A 22,999-nucleotide genomic window follows, 5' to 3' on the forward strand; every position below is an offset into this window, starting at 1 on the left:
ATACATCCCAGCAAGACTGATCCTGTGGGCCCATTGTCACTCCTTCAGCTAAAACTGCATACCCTGTGCTTGACAATTCAGTGCCACCAATTTTTCAGTTAGCTATTATTGAACCATATGATCATAAATGTACTACTAATGGGACTTTGTAGCCCAACTTCCTGCACTTGAGCACCATGCCTAAAAGAGTCCTAACATAAATCATGTAATAAAATCATAATCACAGTCTATTGTAGTGTTATAGATAGACTTGGAATAAGGCTCGTTGTGGAAATAAATACAACGAGCTCTAGAAAGACGCTCTGGGCGTGTGCTCTGGCCTTGAGCACTCAGTGTCAATTTGCCTCAGCAGAGTATAATGACACAGAGTCTACTATTTTCTCCAGGGGAACTTATTTCTGCCATATGAAGAGCAGTTGCAATTCTGAGTGATCTTCATCCCTCACCTGGAGACTGGCAACTATGGTTCCTCAGGAGGAAATGTCTAGTTTGGAGGGTGGAGTCTATGGCATTGTACCTGTCTGAGGTCCCACCCCACCTCAAACTCAGCAGGGTATAATGACACAGAGGCCACCCTGCAAAGCAGCTGTTTTGGGGAAAGCAGGGGAGCTGATCTCTGTCATCTGGAGAGCTGTTTTAATTCTGAGTGATCTCCAGCCCTCACCTGGAGATTGGCAGCAATGGTTCCCTAGGAGGAAATAACTGCTTTGGAGAGTGGAGTCTATGGCACCCTCTCCCCTCCCCAAACTCTGGCTTCCATAGACACCGCCACAGAATTTCCAGGTATTTCCCAACCTGGAGCTGGCAACCCTAGTCAGGACAGACCCCAATGAGTTCCCCAAAAAGGCCTAGAAAGCACCTCCTGTCTTTGCCTTTTTACTGACAGAGCCAAAGTTGGTTGCCTAGCAACAGCCACTGAAAGTTAGGCCCACAGCAGGAAGATAAGAGAATGGTTTGGGGGCCAATAGTTCACCTCAGTAGCCAGCCAGCCATGGAGGCCGAGCAGCAGTAGAAGCATCTTCGTCAGGAGAGACAGCCGTTTTGGCAGTTTATTCAGACAGGGAAATGGTGAAGCTGGCAGTGGGCGGGGAAGAAGGGCAGACCCAGCACCCAGCTAATGGCACGCGAGTACTCTTGAGTGGCAGTTGATGGGCCAATGGCTGATGGAGTGCACAGCACAGCCAATGGGAGAGCTGGAAAGTGCCAATACATTGGGCTTTTTATATATATATATAAATCAGATAGACTGACTCACCAACCTCAAAGATGCCTGAAGGATAATTATAATATACTTCAAATTTATTCAAGTAACTAATGCTTCATCTAAAACCAATTGTAACATTCCCATTACTTTTAATACCTCTAGACTGCCTATTTTGCTTTGAAATCAGATAACACCAGCGTCACTGTTGGAATGACTCAGGAAGAAAATTTATTCCTGTTTCTCAATACACCTTCCCTTCTGATTCACTGGCATGCCTGCTCTGCCTTCAACACCTCTCATAATCTACTTGGGCCAAAGTATCAAATTCAGTCCACAGATGATATGGTCAATTTCTGAACCTCCTTTGCAAAATTAGCCGCAAATCTGAGCCTATTCTAGTGTTGCCAGGTCTTACCCATCTGCTGGTAGGGGGCTCCTGACTTGGTCCTGGGGTTTCCCTGCCGGCAATGACATCACTCAGAAGTGACATCATCATGCAGGCACATTGTACAGGGGGTGCTCTAGCATTTGGCTAAAAACTCTGTCACTGTAGAGTTTGTAGCCAAATGCTAGAACGTCCACCCACACGACATGTCCAGTGTGATGACATCATCTCTGGGTGACCTTATCATGCTAGGCACGTCAGGCATGGAGGGGCTCTTCAGGGGTGGGGCTCCCACTGCCAGCCAGTTGACCGGGAGCAGATGGGGGGGGCAAAATCAGGGGTACCACCACTCCCATTGGGGGTTGGCAACCCTAGCCTATGCACATTGCATTTCACCCTACAGGACAGAAGTAATGCTAGCAGAAGACTTGAAGGACATTGTATTTCCCACTTTTGATGGAGTTCAGCTGACCCTTGCTGTCTCAGTTAAAACCCTAGGGATTATACTTGATCCATCATTACTTCTGGAGAAGTAGTTTAATGCAGCTGCAAAAAAAAATAATCCAGCCTGCTGAAGACCTCTGGAGAACACAAAGGCTTGTACACTGTGTGCTATTTTGGTTGCTCCTAATAAAAACTACTACATCATTTTTGTATTGGGATGTTGCTTGAATTAATGTGGCTGCCTGCAAGCCTTAGGTGGATTGGGGCCCGTAGTAAATGTGAATATTGCAGGAGGTCATACGACTTAAAAAAACAGATACAGGTGAAATTCTTTGACCTAATATTTAAGTATCTTGTTCCTTCCCCCACCTCAGCATAAAAACACTCTGCATTTTTTCACTTCAGTTATTGCAGCCTTGAAGAACTGATAACTGAAAATAGCTATGGAAGACAATACTGATCATTGTGTAGTTCAGAGAAGAAATACAGGAGTGCTACCTCAGCAGAGATTAAGCCTAGCCAAACAGTAATTACCAAATTTTTCTTATCTAGGAGATTTTTAGTAACAGAAAGGGTTATATTCTGAAGGCAGCTGTAAAGTTAGAACATGCAATAATGAAATGCACATTGTCTATGTTCATATGATGCATAATACTGATAAGATTACATAGAATGGAAGTATTCACATCAGCCAGTAATTCAATTATGCTAAATATAAAGATTGAAACTATGGTTGCCAGCCTCCTGGTGGGCCTGGAGATACCCTGGAATTACCACTGATCTCTAGAGTGAAAATGGCTGCTTTGAAGAGTGGACTCCATGGTATAATAAATCTCATATCATACATGACTGGTACCTGTATAATGGTTCATAAATAAATGAAATTAGTGGGTTTTCTGATACCTCGAAAAGTTCTATGTTAATTTTAATTTATCAATTTGTTTAAAAATAGTTGTGAATTGTTCGGACTCTTGATGTTACTTAAACCTGTAAAGGATTAATTATTTCTTCAATGTATTGGATTCACATTCTACTTGTTATATGACAAAACAAATAAAAAATTTAAAAAAAATCTCATAAACATGGCATACTCTCCAAATCTACCAAAACTAGAGTTTATGGTCCCATCTTAATAAAATTAAGGCTGAAATAATCCAAGCACACCAAGTGAGAGTAAGAACCATTATATACTGTTGGACTTTCTTCCAAATAAACATTCAGTGGATTAATCTACAAAAAAACAACAGAAGTTGGTCAGGAAAACCTCATTCCATTGGTTTCAACTTGTCTTTAGCACAACAGGAGTTAATTTGAGGTCAAACTACCTTGAACTCTGTAGCTGCTTTGCAATATGCATTTTAAAAATGTGAGCATGAGATGTGATGGCTGATGCAACCCTCAGTTTCATTTGGCACTGTCACAAAATGGCATCTCAGTTCAAGGAAGAAGCTCAGTCATGATTAATGCATACTGGACGGGGGATACGCTTCTTGGTAGCAGTGTGTGTGAACAAGATCTTGGGGTATGAGTGGACCAAAAGTTAAATATGAGTAGTCAGTGTGATGCAGTGACAAAAAAGGCTAATGCAATCTTTGGGTGTATCAACAGAGGCATAGCATCCAAATTGCAAGATGTCATTGTCCCGCTGTACACTGGAACGGGTGCAAAGGAGAGCAATGAGGATAATCGAGGGCCTGGAGAACAAGCCCTATGAAGAAAGGCTGAGGTACTTGGGAATGTTTAGTCTGGAGAAGAGGAAGTTGAGGGGGGACATGATTTCTCTCTTGAAGGGCTGTCACTTAGAGGAGGGCAGGGAGGAGGGCAGGGAGCTGTTCCTGTTGGCAGCAGAGGACAGCACTCACAATCATGGGTTTAAATTAAGGGTGGGAAGGTACCAGCTGGATATTAGGGAAAAAATTGTGGAACAGTGGAATCAGCTGCCTAAGGAGGCAGTGAGCTCCACCTCAGTATTCAGTTTATTCGGTATATCACCAGCCCAATTACAAACAATACAAAAGGGTACCAATAATATATATAAAATATTTAAATATAAAACTGCGTTTGATCTGCATATGTTAATTACAAAATTACTAAAACTCTAAATTTCTACAATTATCAACTGTTATTCAACTGTTGAATAAATATTATAGAGGTTATACAAGTCTACTCCCTATCTCCTAAGTCTTCTGCATTCTTTCTAAAATTATACTACATGTGCAGCCCGTATTTTTTGGGTTGCTAGAAACTTAGCACAATTTATTATAATCTGTGGAGTGGGATCAAATAATATCTTCCTACTTATCTCCTTGTCCAAGTATCCGTGGTACCTCCTTATAACGGGATGAATAATTTTTACTCTGATGGTTTCATAAAATGTACAGTGGAGTAAAATATGTTCAATTGTTTTGACTTTCCCTGAACCACACGGGCACAGTTGCTCAGACAAAGGTACCTTCTAACACCACGGAAGGATAGATGTTACATTGTGCCAGGGAGTATGCCCTGCGGTGAGCTCCACCTCACTGGCAGTCTTTAAGCAGTGGCTGATCCTGCATTGAGCAGGGGGTTGGACTAGATGGCCCCTATGGCCTCTTTCAACTCTGTGATTCTATGATTCTACATAATCAGTGCATTGTAAACTTTGACAATGATTTCCTCCATGTAAAGCCTTCTCTACTTGTAATGGATCAGAATAATATATACCATTTCTGTTTTTGTGATCGACCTAAGTGATCAATGATAAATTCAGCAAGAACTGTTATTTAATGAAATGAGAATTATATAAATCTAAAAGATATATATTTTATTCTAGGTGGGTACATGCAGTAGATGAAGAAACTCTTTAAAATAGTGCAAGTTCAATAGACGTGTGACTTGAGATATAAGATTATAACGTTCTCAAACTAGATCTTCTTTCTTTACATACTGTTTCTCTATATACTGTTTCTCCCTTCATGCTACTGGCAACCAATTTATGTTAAATTTAAGATTGTCTCATTTATTCTCTTTATCTGTTTTAAATATGTGCAGGGAGGAGCAAGGACCTTGTGGAAATGGCCATCTATTCCCACTCCTTTGCTTATTCCCTTCTCCCACCTCTCCTTCTCTCTGGCCCCTTTCAAACAGCCTTTGTAATCTACTTTAGCTACCGGTTGCTAACAGATTCTTTTACGTCATTTCAGACACAACAATTTCGGATCCCAGCTGCTAACAGATTTTGTTTACTTCTTTCAAACAGAGCCACTTGTGTCCCATCTGTGAAGCTGGGTTGAGACATTCTTTTTGAAAACTCCTTTCTTCTGTTCTTAGGTGTTCTTTGCTCTTCTGAATTATTACAGTGTGGTGTTTGAAATGCCTGGCACTTCTGGAAGTGCCACCTTTTTTCCTGCCCTTTTTGCAGAGTGTTCTACTTCAGCTTAATTTTTTTTTATCATTCTAGATGCGTGCTTAGATGCTTGCTGAATGCTGGCAATATAGCAATGAATTGCTATATTGGTCTAGTGCTGCAGCACAAATGTTAGATTTTTATTTTTAAAGCCAAAATAGAATGTTCTGCAAAAGGAGCAGGGTTTTTTGGCATGGTTTGATGTTCCACCAGCCTAAGGCTGAGGACAGCAATGGTCTCCATCTTGCCTGGTACTCCCTTTCTTTCCCTTCCCCATAGGGGGTAACTATATAATTTGGTTATTTTAGCGCCATCTGAAACTGTTTTCAAATTGTCTTAAATTGTTTTTGATTTAACTGTTTTATTGATTAATGAATGTGTTTTTATATTGTTGATCACTGCCTTGAGCCTTGCCTGTACAGGGAAGGGCAGTTTAAAAGTCTAATTTGATAAATAAATAAATTGAAATGGGCAGAACACTCATAAATGGATTTTAAAATGCTGTCTGAAACCTCTTTCCCCCTGTCGTTTTACATGGAATCGGGCCAAACCCAGAAAACAACCTGTTTAAAACACCATGGTGAAATGGGTATCAGTCTCTCTGTCTCTCTCTGCCTCCACCCCTCACTCATTCTCTTTATCCCTTGGGGGTTTCCAAGGCAAGAAACATTCAAATGTGGTTTGGTATTGCCTGCCTCCACGTTATGACCCTGGTATTCCCTTGGGGTCTCCCTTCCAAATACTGGCCAGGGGCAACATGGCTTAGCTTCTGACAAAGCTGGTCTAGCTTTGAGACTATTCAGATAGGGAAGAAAGTTTCTAACCTAAAATATTCTTGACATGATAGCTTTATGATGCAAGGGATGGTTTTGTTTCCTTACGAACAAGTCAGAAGTGTGATCTTTCATCTTCAATTCCAGACCGGTTGTGTCATATGTTATTTTCTAAAGCACTCTTAGTATATATACAACAACATAAGACAGAGTATTTTGTTTATTAAAATGTTAAGGAAATTGCCAGCTTAGAAACGAGTCAACTTCCGGAATAATTTAGAGCTAGAAAAATTAACCCAGTGTACCCATGTGCATAAAAGTACTTTATTTTCTAATCATAGCATCCAAGACATTCATAGCAAGAATGTTATACAGAAAAGAACTAAAATGCTACTTGTCATCTTTATGTTATTTTAAAGTCTGTTTTGCTAAACCCAAGAATCATTATGACAGAAGTTCACGTTCATTTATGGTTCTTAAACATAATAAAGACATCATTTCTTTACAACTACAGTGTAGATATAGTTTTCTAAATATTATACCTCTCAGATTCAGAACAGAAGAATATCTAAATTTTAATGTGAGGGTGATGAAGGGAGAACAGTTCTACCAAACGAGTAACAGTGGCTCTTTTGCTTTCTTTCTTTTTCTTTTTTAAAATCCCTTTGAAAATACCACGTCTGAATTTCAATTACTAGAAAGAAATGGGCAAATAATTCAGCCAAATCTACCCCCAGAAGGCTAAGATGGCAAAATAGGGCTTTGATCTAGCATAATATTTCTATGAGCAAAAGGATTTCTGCCTGTGAGAAAGTTTCATTCTGCCTCCTCCCTCCCACTGTAAATTTAAATGTCCCCTGAAATGATGCTTCCAGAGTGCATCTGGGCAAGAATAGAACATAAGGAGAGCCCTGTTAGACTAGACCAGTGGTTCATCTAGTCCAGTACCTACTTCACACAGTAACTAAACCAGGGGTCATTTCGTAGAAAAAGAGCTAGGGGAACTCATTAGCATAACTCATTAGCATATGCCACACCCCCTGACATCACGGGCCCGGCGGTGGACCTGCAAGTCCAGCGGGAGTGCGAGGAAGCCCCACCAAGGCCCTCCCTGGCCCCAGGCAGGCAGGGGTGGGGAGAGGCGAGGAGGAAGCAACTTACCCTCCCTCTTCTCCTGCCTCCTCCTGGCTGAATGAGGGCTGGAAGCAGGGTGGCCGGAAGCAGGGGGCGGGGCTTCATCATGTGCCCTGCCCCCCTGCACCTCACCTGGGGGAACTGCGTTCCCCCACGTTCCCCCCCAAAATGACCTCTGGACTAAACAGGAGGACCCACAAACAAGTCATAGAAGCCAGATGTTGTCTCCTAGCACAAGTTTTCAGAGGTTGACCAGTTTGGTATAGATTTTTGTTCCTCCCCTCCCCCAGAATGGGGCTCGGGGTGGCTAACAACATAACAGTACTGAATGCTGAAGCAAACTTCCAAAGGAAAGATTTGAAGAGAGTCTAATTTATTTAATTTCCCAGTACCTCTGAGCTGTGGGAACTCTGCTACAAACTATTTTCAAAAAGAGCTGGTTCTTTTCTTCCCAACCTACAATGACTTCCAGAACAAAGCCTGTGGGCAGAAGCAACGGGAATCACAAACATTTGGACAAGAATTCCCTTTAAAATCCAAACACTTTTACTAATGAAGAAAGCTTTATTTCGCTTAGAAAATCTGGAGGAAAAACAAACAACGAAAGAAACCTTGCCTTAACTATACAGTCCCAATGAGAGTAGTCTACTCACAACTACATCTGTACAATTTTGGCAGCAGGTTCAAATGCACATCTGCATTCAGTAAACATTGTAAACTAAGGAAACACAGATGCATAAAAGTGCAATTTTACTTTAAAAAATTAGTTAAAAATGTGAACTTTTTACAAGTGCCAAAAATGCTACTGGAACATCAGATCCTTTCAGGTTTATTCTGATTAATAAAGCATGCTGGAAAATAAATCAACATGTAAGGCATAAAATGCTACCAGTAGCCACCCACCTATGCCTTTCCTATGGCAAGGAACACATGTTCCATCTTTTTGGCTTTGCTTTCAATCAACTGCAGTCTGGTTCAGTACCAAAAAATTAAGATTCCTTGCCAAACATCTGTTTGAATAGCCAATACATTAAAAAAAATCTGGAAAACCTGGCACTAAACATCTTCCTGAAATCCCAAACCTCCTTGAGTGGAAGAAATTTCAGGACTGAACTTCAATGAGAAATCTGTGTTAAATTGAAAAACTATAGCATGTTACCATTAACTGACTTAAGAGGACTCCCAGGTTGGTCATAAAGTGAAAATTAAAGCAACCATGATATTCAGACCATTTCATAACGTAGATTTGTTGGGAGAAATGTTTTCAAAAATACACTTCTGTTGTAAAAACACACTGTCATAGGAACGTAAGAGAAGTTATGTCGGATCAGGCCAATGACCCATTTAGTCCAACACTCTGTGCCACACAGTGGCCGAAAACCAAGTGCCATCAGTCTTTGGGTGAAGAACTACTTCGATTTATCTGTTCTAAACCTATTGCACATTAATTTCATTGAGTGCCCACCAGTTCTTGTAATGCGGGAAAAGGGAGAAAAAATACTTTTTTCTCTTCCTTCTCTGTCCCATGCATAATTTTGTAAACTTTTATCATGTCACTGCCTCAATCATCGTTTCTGCAAGCTAAAGAGCCTTAACCTCCTTAACCTTTTTTTTTTTTGGCCCCCCGGGGTGGATTTTTTTATTGCATTTTTTATAAAGACTACAAACTACAATAGAAATAGGGAAGGGGACTACATTAAGGGATAATGAAAAGATACGCACTACTATCTAAAAACCCAAGAGAGGAGATCATCTAGTTAGCTTGGCACACGTTATCTCTCAATCACGCTAATCCCATTATGAACTGATTCAACTATAGTATTATCTTTTTCATATCTTAACTATCACTGTTAACCCGAAAGACCCCTAAGCATCTAGTATCAAAAAATAAAAAACGTTTTTCAAAGGCACAATTCAGAGTCCTTCAGCCTTCATTTCCCCTTGCCCAGTCTCTTCCACAGTTTATAAGGACTTTTGGGGGCGTCTTCCCCTTTCACTGATAGAGAGTCCTCTCCGGAAGACCCCGAGTCCAGCTCGCCGCTGGACTTACTATCCATCCCTTCTTTTTCTTCCTCCTCTGGCTCTCCCATCTGGACTCTCAAAAATTTCCATGCTTTCTGAACAGAGTCAATCTTTTCCTTTTTATCCTTGATTTTGAAGATCATGCCTTCTGGTGTTAGCCATTTGTATCCAATTGCGTTTGTCTGGAGAAAAAGAATTAAATCTTTGTACTTCTTTCTCCTTTGTCTTATTTCAAATGGAATGTCTTTTGGGATTCTGATAGCATTATCTCCAACTTTCAAAGGAGCTCCAGATGCCACTTTCAAGATTGCATCCCTCACACATCTCTTCAAGAATCTTATCACTATTTCCCCAGGCAGATTGTTTTTCTTTATATATCCTGAATATGATGTGTAGGCCACATCCATATTGCTCAGCAAAGATTCCGCCTTAATCTCTGTCATTGGGGACAATAATTCACTCATCTTCTCCTTCAGATTCTCTCCTTTAGTCTCTGGAAGGCCCTGAAAGTGAAGAATCAAATTAGCTTTTTCCATTTGTAGTTGTAACAGCAGATCTTCCGTGGAGATTGGCTTATTTTCCAGCTTTTGTACTTTCTTCTTCACCTTTTGTGCAGTGGCGTCCACTTCTTTCACCTTCTCAGCTGTTTGATTCATCATTTTAAGTGTCTCACTCAACTGTGTTTGCTGGGTGGTGATACATTGATTTATTGTTGACAGCTGCTGCTTGAGATTATTCATCTGGTCCAGCAGAGGGCGCATGGATTCCGCCAATGTCTTTGCCAGCTCGCTGGTTGCTTCCGGTCTTGGGCTCTCAGTCCCTTTCGCTTTTAAAAGTTTCTCTTTCTCCGTCCTCTTCCCCGCCATCTTTGTGGATTGTTTACTTTAAAAGATACTTTAAAAGTCTCTGAATATGTGTGTGTATGCTCGAACTTGCCTTGGTAAGTCTTTCTTAACAGTTTTATTCGCTTTTTCTTCTGCTTTCCCCCTCCAATTCGCTTTTAAGTACGTGTGTTTGGGAGGCGTCCCTCCCCCGCTTGCCTCACTTTCTGTTCCATGGGGGTTTGGGGGGCTTTCTTTTCCTTTTAATTAAATGCTTAGATTGAACTCATTTCATAGTTGGTCCTCAGACCTAGTTTAAGCTCTGTTTCTTTTGCTAGACCTCCTGTGCTTGCCCTGGTCAGCGTTGCTTGGTTCCATTCGGTCTCATAGCACGAAGAACCTTTGGGACAGAGAGGCGCCTCAATTCCCCAGCATCGCACCGACGAAGAGGCAACCCCTCGAAAGTCCCATGGCCAGAGCCCCTTCAGCCGGGTCTCTAGGGGGGTGACGATCCTGCGCACCCCCTCCTTCAGTCAGAGTGCAGCTTCACCCCCGGGAGGTCCAGGAGGTGCGACTACTCAGCGCGCCACCATAAATCGGAAGGAGCCTTAACCTTTCTTCATAGGAAAGGTGTTCCATCCTCTTAATCATTTTAGTTGCCCTTTTCTGCACCTTTTCCAACGCTACAGTATCTTTTTTGATCTTGCTGCTTTCCTTAATTCTTTTGCTGTTTTCAAAGTATCCTCTAACTTTTGGTCTGATGGGTGATAACAGACTCCCAGAGTTAAGCTTCCTTTTGGGCCCACTATTTCTACCCATAGCATTTCTGTAATTTGTCTTACATTCTCAACTTTACTGGACTTTATACCCTCTCTGACACTTCCATCCCTATCCTTCTGATATAATTTATATCCAGGGATTACTGCATCCCACTGATTATCTGCGTCCCTCCAAGTTTCTGAAATGCCCCCAGTGTCTATGCTTTCCTCCGTCACTAAGCATTCCAGGTCCCCCATTTTACTTTGGACACTTCTAGTATTTGCATATAAACACTTCTAGCATTTGCATATAAACATCTATAATTTCCCAGACAATTTAGGCATGCAATCTTCCTCCTGTGGTCTCTAGACCTTGCCAGGCAGTGAGTATTGTTTGTCACCCTCTTAGTGGCCAGTCCTAATCCACTTCTGCTAGAACAATAACCGCTACCCCTTCGTGTCTTAGAGATGAGCCATCCCAAACCAGAGACTTTTCACCTCCTGTCAGCTTTCCCCCAGGATTTAGTTTAAAAACTGCTCTGCCATCTTTTTGAGACAAGTGGGGGCTGTCTCTTTTGTACAGGTCCTGCTTGTTCCATAGAAACATCCCAGTGCCTAAAAAATTTAAACCCTTCCTCCCTACACCAGTGTCTCATCATGCATTGAGACTCCTAATTTGTGCCTGTCTAGCTGGCCCTGTGCGTGGAACAGGCAGCACTTCTGAGAAGGCTACCTTGGAGGTCCTGGCCTTGGGTCTTCTGCCTAACAGCCTAAATTTTTCCTCCAGAGCCACACAACTACATTTCCCCACATCATTGGTGCCAACATGTACCACAACCACTGTCAAATTCTTGTCTTAAAGAACAGGTTTCACAAGAATTTCCTAGGCTATGCCAAACAACTGGAAAACTGAAATGTAGTGAATGCTGAATCTATTCCTGTGCCTGAGGTTTTACTATTAACCAAATGGAAAAGGCCCTTCAGGCTCATGGCTCTTGGTGTGTGTGTGTTTTAAAGCACGTGACTCTACAACCTTTTACCCCATAGGTGTAGGATGAATGGCAAGTCTGAAATCTGCCAATATTTATGTAAGTATGTCTGGAGGATACTCTTGTTCTAACTCTGAGAGAATCCAGTCAAAGCAAGGGTTTTTTTAAAAAAAAAAAATACTACATCTTGGGGATATGGGCAAAATTTATACCATTTACAATTTACAGCTCATTCTTCTTGGAAATGTCCTTATTACCTTTGGACAGGACTTAAACCATGATGAAAACTTGTGTTTTCTCTGTAACATAATTTTTCGGCTTCTGAGGGAGGTGAAAAGTAATATTAAAACAAGTTCAAAATTATAGTAATCAGTATTTTCTAAGGGTTATTATGTTAATATATTTCTTATTATTCATTTATAACTGCAGAACTTGTGATCCAGACACAAAAGGATATTGTGTGAGCTTTGAGAAAGGATTCTTAGTTTCTAAATGCCTTTATGAGCTGTATAGTTTGTTAATTTATCATACTACATTGCTATATATTTTCTGTCACAAAATCCAGACAATTGACCTACATAAGCACAGAGAATCTAATTGGAGAGAGATGTCGTTTGGCTACATTTTTTAAAAGTATAAAAATGGCAAAGTTTAAAAAGTTTTTTTAATTGCTTTGATCTTCATGGTTCATAATTCTGTGACAGATTTTTAAACCTGAAACTTACCATTCATGTTTTTTCTTTTTGTCTACACTTGTTCAAAAATAAACAAATATCCCAGGAGTCTTGTCCTAACTGATCAAGTGAAAATCCACTACAAATTAATACAGTTCTAAAGCTTGAAAGTTTCCATTTAACATTCCTTGAAGTAAAGGTGACTTATGAACCACTGGGTGCATTCCGACGGGGCGTTTCAGCCGGCATAAACTGTACCGGTTGGAACCGGTGCAGTTTATGCCGGCTGAAACGTAATCACACTTACCTCCTTTCTTCAGAGCAGCTGGCGTCAGCGGGGTTTTTTTTAACTCAGTTTGAGCATGCGCATAGGCAGCCATCCACAGAATGGCAATCTTCGCGCATACGCAAAAAACCCGTCTTACATTTAAACTTCAAAGGTAAGGACTTACCTTTAAAGTTTAAAGAGCAAAGTAGCCTCCCTGAGGTCTTGGATGCCTCCGAAACGCTAAACTAAGGCCCTTTTCTTTTCTTTTTAAACAAACAGCAGGGCGAAGCTTCGCCCAAGCGCATATCGCCAACCTTTTAAAAAAAGGCGGGCAAAAATCGGAAGCCTCAGGCTTCCAAACGGAAGTGGCTCTGCAATGGTGGAGAGCGATCAGACAGGGGTAAAGTGATTACAACCGTTGCACTCAGGATACCACCACTTGGGGACCTAGAGGCAGAATACAACGGTGTAAAGCTCTTTGCAACGGTTAGGTACGGAAGGCAGATGTTCGCCGTGTGAATGCCGGTAAGTACACCGATTCCAACCGGCACCTATTCTGTTGCAAATGCCCCGTCTCAAAGCACCCTTTGTGTGTCAGTAAAGTAAGCCTTTTCTTTGGAAAGTTCATCCTAACAAAAAAAAAATGTCTACCACTTCCCCAGCCAATTGTACAGGTGGTAGTCCCAGCAGCAGAACCAGTGAATGGCAGAAAGAGAGAGCCCAAGGAAATTCTGTGTAGATGTGTGTGCATGTAAATTCATGCACACACTACCATACTTTCAGCTTCTCTCTTTCCTCAGGGAAGGACAGGCTCATGCTTTGCTTCAGATCCTTGGGCCTGAGCCAACCCCTTGCCTCCATTACTTTCTCCGTTCAATTGATGGCAGTCTCATCTAGTGCTGCTTGCTTCTTTTACATCCTTTTGTTATCTTCAGGAAGATTCAGCCAGGGCTGTTTGTTTCTCTGCCTCTGTGATCAATTTAAAGCAGCTTCTTGCACCTTCATTTTTTACCTCATCAAAGGCTGCACTATTTGACTACACTGCCTTCTTAAGAAACTGAAACCCACAAGCATTTGTTTGTTTCTACAGTGTACAAGAGAGAGATTGGGCTTTTCTGTGTTATAAAACATCTCCCTTCAAAATTAGTCATTGCTTGCTGGAAAAAAGTTTGCATACATTGGGTTAGTTCTGAAGTGGTATTTTTGTTGAACTCTCAGTCTGGGGCAAGTGATGCACTGTATTCTTAGTGCCTGGGGGGGAACAGTGGGAGGGCTTCTAGTGTCCTGGCCCCACTGCTGGACCTCCTGATGGCACCTGGTATTTTTTGGCCACTGTGTGACAGAGTGTTGGACTACATGGGCCATTGGCCTGATCCAACATTGGCTTCTCTTATGTTCTTATGATCTTATGTTTGTTCATACATTGTACAGACGTACTGTTGTGTTGTTATTTATTTATTTATTATTTTCAATTTGCATCCCACCTTGCCAGGGAGCTGGCTCAAGGGTTGCCAGATCCCCTCTGAGGGCAGGGAATCCCCCCACCAATCAGCTGGCTGGGGGGGGGGGTTTAGGCAGTGGGGAGGCCTAGCTCAGTGTTTCAGCAACACAGCAATGTCACTTTTGGCACATGCTGGAAGTGACTTCATCATGTTGCCAGCTATGCAGATATGCTCTGGTATTTCAGCAAAAACTCTGTGTTAAAAATAGCTTCTATACAGAGGTTTTGCCCGCATTGCCAGCACCATGGATGAAACTCCAGCCTAGGCCTTCCCTGCTGCCAGTATGTCCCACCCTGCACCCCCCCCGCGCTGGTTGTAAAGGGGTACCTGGCAACCCTAGGTTGCCCTTTCATAGAAAGGTAAAAATCCTCCCCTATAAAACCCTAACAAAAAGATGAGGGGATGCAGGAACTTCCTTTTCAAAAGCAGGGCAATCTAAATTTTTAATAAATGATTTGAGAAAGAGCTAGGACACTTACAAATCCACTCATGTCTAAAAGCTACAGAAACTGTAAGATAAGGTTGACACTTTAACTGTATGTTTTAAATTTTATTGTATTTATTGAAATGCTGTGACCCACCCCCTGAGTCCGTTTATGGGATGGGCAGGATATAAATGTGAAAAATAAATAAATAAATACCATGTGAGCAATACAGATGTCGTATAGTTTGACATATGCTTTCATACAACTTCAGCTCCAGGTAGTCAAAATTTCCCTTGATCATTTAGCTCCCATATTCTTCCTCTACAGGTTGGGGGTGCAACACTAAATATAGTCTTAATAATTAATAATTTAGTGCCATCAAGTCACAATGGACTCATGGCAACCCTTGATGGGATTGTCAAAGCACGAGATGAACATAGTTGATTTGCCGTTGGCTTCTTCTGCATAGCAAGCTAGGTTTTCCTTGGTGGTCTTCCATCCAAGTACTAACTATGGCCATCCCTGCATAGTTTCCAAGCTCTAATGAGCTCAGGCTATTCTAGGCTATTCAGGCTGCTGAATACAGATTTAGCATTATATAAATATGTAGTAATAAAAAACTGGTTACACATCAAAATTAATGGTGGTCCCACTGAAAGGAATGGATGAAACAAAAATGTCAATTTGCAAAAAAAATCTAAAGGAGAAGTATTGCTGTACAGAGGTCTGTTCTAAGTGAGCCTAAAACACCACACTACAGTCTGCACCTTATACTTGTCATGTGGACAAGTTAAAGTGACAGCCTTAGCGTACCACTTCCATCTTTTTGGGAGCATGGGTACATTTAAGTTCACTTTAAAAATTTACAATATATTGTTCAAGGCTACATTAAAAGTTATAAGTGGGCTAGAGAAGGTGAAGAGAGAATTTTCCCCTCTTCTCGTCATAGAACTCAGGGACACCCAATGATTTTGGCATGCAACAAGAGTTAAGACAGACAAAATGAAAGGATATTAAACAGATTCGGAGAGAATAGATCCATCAGTGGCTATTGGCTATTGTGACTTAAGGGAGCCTCCACATACAGAGGAAGTAAACTTCTTTATACTAGTGCTAGGAGGGAACATCAGGGGGTCTGTTTGCTGGCCCTCCAGGACAACTGATTGACCACTGTGTAAAATGAGATGATGAACTATATGTACAATTTTTCATGTAATCATAAAGGATAGTCACTTGATTTTAACCATATTATATCAAACATTTTCCAGAATGCCATAAAAGCTGCCAGGGGCTCTTACTCCACCAAGGAGCACAATGAGCCTTGGCCAGGATGGTGGGGTAGAAATTCAATCAATCAATCAACGAATGGAGCCACAAAAGTCGTCTGATCCAGCAGGGCACCTCACTTCCATTAATCTTTTCACTTGCTTGGATCAAGCGATGTACAAGTGGAAACAGAAAGGGACTTAGTACAGCTTCTCTGGCACAAGAACTCGTGCAATAACTAACTTTCCTACATATTATAGTATCATGGTATTTTTCTTGGGTTTCCACTTGCATAAGAGCTTTAGGGCAATTATGGCTGCATGAAAATTTTTCCAACATGAGTGTGAGGACCCTGCCCCTGCTCCAACCAAAACCCCCTTGGTTAGTGGGGTCCCCCTCTTATTTTGGACTTAGTTGCTTTAATAGACACCCTGTTTTACAGCCTAATTGCCAAAGGGATCTGAAATAAGGGGAGTCTCATAAACTCACCTGGATGCAGCAATGACATTGGAAAATCCCAGGGATAAAAATGAAGGGTGTGCTGGCATTACAAATTGATTGCCATCTCTCGCAGCTCAGGTTTCTCAACAACAATAAGACTTCTCAATAAGACTTCACTTCATTCTCAATAACAAAAGACTTTTCAACGTGGGAATATCCTGGCATACCTCAGAGGTGTCTGCCCAGCTCGAGGAAGTTGCTATTTCATTAACCAATCCCAAGTTCTCTTTTTCCTTTTTTTACTCAGTGAAGAAGGGCACTCAAGTCATTAATTTATGCTCCATCCTTTTTCAGAAGCTATCTTGACTCACCCAAACTTTTGCATTCAAGCAGATCTGGCTCACCTCAACCTAATTAAAGTATGTTAATCAGCCAGTGAGATTCAAACTTTTTATCTTGACCCAACCCAAAGCCAGGATGGCTTAAATCCCACCTACCCTGGGGATTCTCTGGACATAAAAGAAGGACCCTACCCCACAGCAAATTGTTCCTCAGATCCCTGGTTCAGCTCAGTGCCAGTCAGAACTCTGGTTTCCTGCTTAACCCCACTGCTGCACTTCGCAGGATTTTTCTCCTTGCTTAGCCAGCTCCTTGCTCTGCTCCTTGGACCTCAGCTCCCCTGGACCTCTCCAGACCTCAAGCCCAAGATCTCAGGGTATATGTCCCTTCCCTAAAACTTCCCCTCCCCAATTTCTCCCCCCCCCACCTTTTATATGTGTGCCCTCTTGTTGGGGTGTGTGTGTTTACTTAGGGAATTAGTTCTTTACACTTTTATTCTTTTTTATTTTATTCTGCATACAACAAAGCTATTTGTTTGTGTTTACAATCACTCTCTCACTCTCTTTTTTCATAATTTTATTTTCGAGTATCCCCACTGAGATCCACCCTGGTATAAACAAGGTCCTACACTATTCCTTTCTAGAACCCTTTTAAAGCCAATTCCCCTTCTCTGGGTCCAATTTGGGTAACATGAGTAGCTGACATGAGGTTTCTATATTTCCACTAGCCATATAATAATTTAATTAACTACTTACTTAATTTATAGTTCACTTTCCTCCCCAGTGGGGACACAGTGTGGCTTACATTGTTCTCTGCTCCTCTAAACCATCTGAGGAAGGTCAGGCTGACTGTGTATGGCAGGCCCAAGGTCACCCGGCATGCTTCCAGACAGAATAGGGATTCAAACCAGAGTCTCCCATATCCTAGTCAAACATTCTAATAATCTAATCACTAATTTACTTTAGCTCCTGACATACTACATTTTAATTCGGTGGGGGGGGGGGGGGGGGAGAAAGGTACCTGACTCCAAAATCTGACTAACCAGAATGCTTATGCAAATAATTTATATTTAGGTCATCACTTCTTTCTCTTACTCGATTGCATATTTGATTACACTGGAACTGGAACCAAGTTCAGCATAAATTAAAAACTGGTCTCTCACCTTTTTCACAAAGAGCCCCAACGTAACTTGGAAGACAAAGGCAAGTAAACGTGTTGTCCCCATCAATGCATGTGGCTCCATTTCTGCAAGGACTTGACTGACAATCGTCAACATCTGTCCAAATAATAATAACAATTTATTTCAGTGGGAGTTCTCACATTAAAAAATATGAAATAGAAGAGAATATTTTGCACTAGAATAATTCACAATAGATATACATAAATAGAAGCCAGGTGTCGCAATACTAAGATCCTAACTACTGTCATCAACATTTACTAATTTTAATATTTACATTTTAGGATGATGAGAGTAGTTTTTATATACTATATACATCACTTTTAAAAAATTTCTTGTAAGACCACTGGGCCTGTCATCTGCAATCTCAATTTCTGCCTGTCGTAACTTGTACTGTTGGAGGCAAGAGTGTTACTGCTCATTCTTCTTCTTTTTAATCTGGATAATTATCTCTGTGAACTGCCCAACTTGTTACAACCTGCAACCACACAAGGTCTACACACTACATATATTTCATTTCCTAGGTATATATTTCAGCCTGTTAATATCATGCAACAGGAACCAACCATTTCCTGTACTTTGTAAAACAGAAGCTTCAACAACTAGGATACCAAAGATACCAAAGGATACCAAAGCTAATTGAATGGCTCGCCCCAGAGTCAATTGCTCACCCTTACTGGTACCCATCTCTTACTTCAGCAGTTGACTGGGCTAACCAAATGAACAAAAAGCCCAGTCAGTCATTCAGTGCACGTTCCAGTAGATCTGCCTGCAAAAACCAGTCCTCAAGGCTTTATTCAATAGATCAGATCGTTGTTACCAAAGTTGATGTGAGGAGTTAAGTGGGCAATTTCTGGTAGTTATGAATATTTTAGAGCTAATTAATCTCTTCCAGTGCTCCTACCTTTAAAGTTTCACTAATCTGACAGTATCACTGAAAACTACTTTTACAGAGATATTAGCAGCTTTTTTATATGTCGGGCATATTTAGCTATAGAAAAATATATATTAACCATGCTCATATATTTCCACAATTTTTTACCTGTGTAGAATTTGAACCAAATCATCTAAGATGCGCTAGTTGTTATAAAGATATACAGAAGCAACAGATTACACAGAAAAACTGTTGAATCCACAGGAAAACACTATCTAGTGTGCAGTCCTACAGCCATAGAACCTTTATGGTGCACTTCATATCCTATTGTGTTGCCAGACACCATCTATCATGGCTCAAGCTGAAAGTTTTCTCTATCAGCACAACAAATTGGGCATTTGAAAATTTATTCCAGTGCACAAATTGCATTTTCTAGGTTGAGTCCAGAATGCACAATGTTTGTGAGTAAGCATGTGTGCATTCATGTCCACTTTTGTAGCTGTAGCACTCCTAACTGCTTAATTCAGTCAGAATCTTCTGTAAGTCTTGCTGTACATCATATAATTTGATTCCCTATTCTGCATAATAGACAAACGTTTATTTTATATCATGGTTAGTATACCATGTGCCTCAATTCCCAATGGATCTTTCTGAAGTACTAGATCTGGGTTTCTAATTAAATTGTTCAGATATGTAGCAATGTATGCTTACACCACTAATTAACATGTTCAGATATGTAACAGATACACATTTACATAATTGCTGATATATGTGCTGATCTTGGATTGTAATACACACTGAACTGAAGTACTTGGTAAAAAATTTCTTGTGATCTTTTTTCTCATGAGTTGTATTGTTTTGTTCCCTCTTTTTCTACAGTCAATCATTTGTTGTTGTTGTTCAGTCACACAGTCAAGTCCGACTCTTTGTGACCCCATGGACCATATCACGCCAGGCCCTCCTGTCTTCTGTCGTGCTCTGGAGTTTGCTTAATTTCATGTTTGTTGCATCGATAACACTGTCTAACCATCTCATCCTTTTCCGTCCCCTTCTTCTTTTCCCTTCAATCTTTCCCAGCATCAGGGTCTTGGAGGGTTCCTAATTCTTCTTTCTGGGTTATCTATAAAGTCTACTTGCTTTGTAAGTTACTACTGAAATTTTGCCAGTAGAAGGGCAGAAGCATCAGCAGTTTCCTAGCCACGTTGTTTCCTTTCATGTTCTGCCATCTCTATTTTCACAAGTTGCCATCAGACAAAAGAGGACAGCATTTGTAAGATCCTCTTTCTTTTTGCCTATGGAATCAAAATCTTAGTAAAAAAACAAACAATAATATACTTGATGCTGTTCACACCTTCCATCTCAAAGAAGATACTTGGAGGCAAAGATCCATGGAACAAAAACTATGTAGCACGAGAAAAGTGTATAAAGAAACAGCTTTACCATATTAAAACCAGCAGACTCCCAGCACACAGTGAATATGTAAAATAGACAATCAATTACCAACATGCTCTTATTTCTTACCTATTTCACACCGTTCACCACTGTAGCCTGGCATACATGTGCAAATGTAGAAAGAGTCCCGTGGATAGCACGTGCCTCCATGTAGACAGGGATTAGTTTTGCATGGATCTTGGCCTGTAACATGAATTCATGGAAAACTGCTGTATTCTCTAAAATTGCTCATTGAATGCTACATTGCTTTAAACAGAAAGATGTTTCCTGGTTCTTGATTCTGTTAAATCAGCCACAATTGCAGATTAAAGAACAAAAAACAAAAAAATCAATTCACTATAATATGCAGTAGTGCTATTAAATCAGCCATCAGTTTTCCATTTTGGCATTGCAACTTTACTCATGGGTAAAAACAACTTACTTTCAGCAATATTTCATTTTCTTCAAATGACATTTTGTATTATTTCTGGCAACTGTAATACTCTACTGAGGATTTAGTTGGCATGACACGACAATTAATTATAGCCAAAAACAGTTACAACATATGTGCATGGTGAATGAAATATGCATGTATCTGAACAGGGTTAGTTTATATGGAATGACTGGGTACACAGAACATGCATTCTTATACCAAGCTTCTTGTATGCCCACTTTCTATACATCATATTGGCCCACAAAATCTTATTTCACACTATTATTTCTTCCAAAACACATGCCAGTTCTATTCCTTTAAAATATCTTGAATGAACTGTATGAAACCAAGCCAGAATACATGTTTAACCATCCACATGAGATCATATAACCATGCTTTATAAGGGACAGTTACAATTATATAGAACTTCCATGACATGTCATTATCACACATAAAACTTTTTAATTAGCAGAAAGCAACATCCATCAACAGGGAAAGATGCTTGCATGTGATAATAAACATGATAAGTGGTCATATGAATCTACTCTGACAGAAAGGAATATATTATTGCCAAAAGGGCCTCTTATAAGTATTTATGAAAAGCAAGGATTCTGTGCTTGAAATTTATTGATTGTCATTTACAGGTAAGGCTTTGAAAAGCCTGCACTAGAAAACGGTGGGAGATTTAGTTTAAGGAATTTCAGCTGAAGAAAGATACGTCTAAACAGAATTTGGTAATATCTGCACACATTTTTACAATCATATGTTTAAACATCTTTAGAAAAATTCCCCACCCAATTAATCCACATCTCAAGCACAATCGTACCAAGAAAAGTAACAATTCCCACTTAGACTACTAGAAAACCATCTACCTGATTGCTATTATAATGGGGGCTCATGCATGGTTCATATGCACAAACCCACACTGTGTTCCAAAAGTGAAGATCAGGGATCACACTAGTATCCATGTTTGTTGTCCACTGTGAATAGACTTTTGGGCCAAGATCTGGGTGTAAATGTGAATCCTATCAATATTACCATATGTGGTACTAGTCATGCAACATGCTTTTGCTTAAGAGCATATTTGCATCAATTGATAGATGTACACCAATAACATACTCTACTAATAACAGCATCCTTGTCATTTTGTTACCATAGAAATTTCATGGCCAGTTCACACTACATTTTTTCTTTTTGCAAGAATTACTAACAGTTTCTGATCATACATTCAAATGGACAGATGTAAAAGGTGAGCCATGCTAACTCAGACAGCAGGCTGCAATCCCTGTGACTAAACTGGATGGGTAAAGACTGAGAGCCACATATATAGGAGCTGCTATAAGCCATGCTTCACATACTATGTTTCTCTCCTTGATTGTGTTTGCTCAGGGAACACTGAGGCTGCTTGCACAGGGAAAAGGTTGTGTAAACTGTACCTAAGATTATCTGTATGGTTTTCCATATTCTCTATGAAAGTATGTCTTTTCACAGAAATGCAGAGAATTTTATGTACACATTTCAGAAGGAAAAGAATACCATATAACAAACTCTTACCTGGTATGTGAACTGCTGTGCCTTCAACTGAACCCCCACCTGTGCCAATCAGGAAATCGGATCCATTAGTAACATCCAGAAGTAAAAATGGTGGTGTTACAAGTTCATTGGTGTTTAAGTCCTCAGTGTTTCTTGTCTGCTTGTTATATTCGGGAATGCTTTCAGGGAGTGGGCTTTTGGTTGCAGTGTACGAAGAAATTGGTGTTGGCTCCTTCTGCAAGTCCAAATCAGTCTGAGTTTCTGAGGCTGTATCCACAGAGAGTGGAGGTAAAATTGGCCATGCACTGGATTCCTCATCGGCATCAAACACTCCACCTGTTTTACTTTCATGTGGTACTGAAGAAGATGTTGTGTGTAACCATGGCAAATCTCCTTCAGCGCTGTTTTCATCTAATTGATTTAATTCCCTGAGACTTTCAGAAGTTCCTTCTTCTGGAATGTCTATTAAGACTCTGGCATCTAATTGTGTAAAGGCTGTTGGCTTAGCTTCTTTTGAAAGGGACTCTCCAGAAACAGTTATTTCATCCCAAGTAATCAGTTCTGATGAAGAACTTCCTGGTTGTCCTGTAATTTGTGTTACCTGTCTACTAGAAACAGCTGTACTCTCAGTAATCGTGCCTTCTGATTCCAGTTTGGGAGAAGTTGTTAATGGAAACTTGATACTATCTGATGGTTCTTTAGATGGAGATGGAGGTTTATA

At 40.6% G+C, this 22,999-nt stretch overlaps 1 protein-coding gene across 1 annotated transcript in view; it reads right to left on the reverse strand.

Annotated features, from left to right (window-relative positions):
* VCAN (versican) overlaps window positions 1-22,999 on the reverse strand; it is a 180,704-nt gene that overhangs the window by 36,440 nt on the left and 121,265 nt on the right. The window contains exons 6-7 of the mRNA XM_015405831.1: window positions 20,403-20,516; window positions 17,993-18,106 (exon numbers count right to left, since the gene is read on the reverse strand). Coding sequence (XP_015261317.1) covers window positions 17,993-18,106; window positions 20,403-20,516 — 228 coding nt within the window. The remainder of the gene's footprint in view (window positions 1-17,992; window positions 18,107-20,402; window positions 20,517-22,999) is intronic.

The sequence above is a fragment of the Gekko japonicus genome, unplaced genomic scaffold (genome assembly GCF_001447785.1).
Source record: "Gekko japonicus isolate JY-2015 unplaced genomic scaffold, Gekko_japonicus_V1.1 scaffold172, whole genome shotgun sequence".
NCBI lineage: Eukaryota > Metazoa > Chordata > Lepidosauria > Squamata > Gekkonidae > Gekko > Gekko japonicus.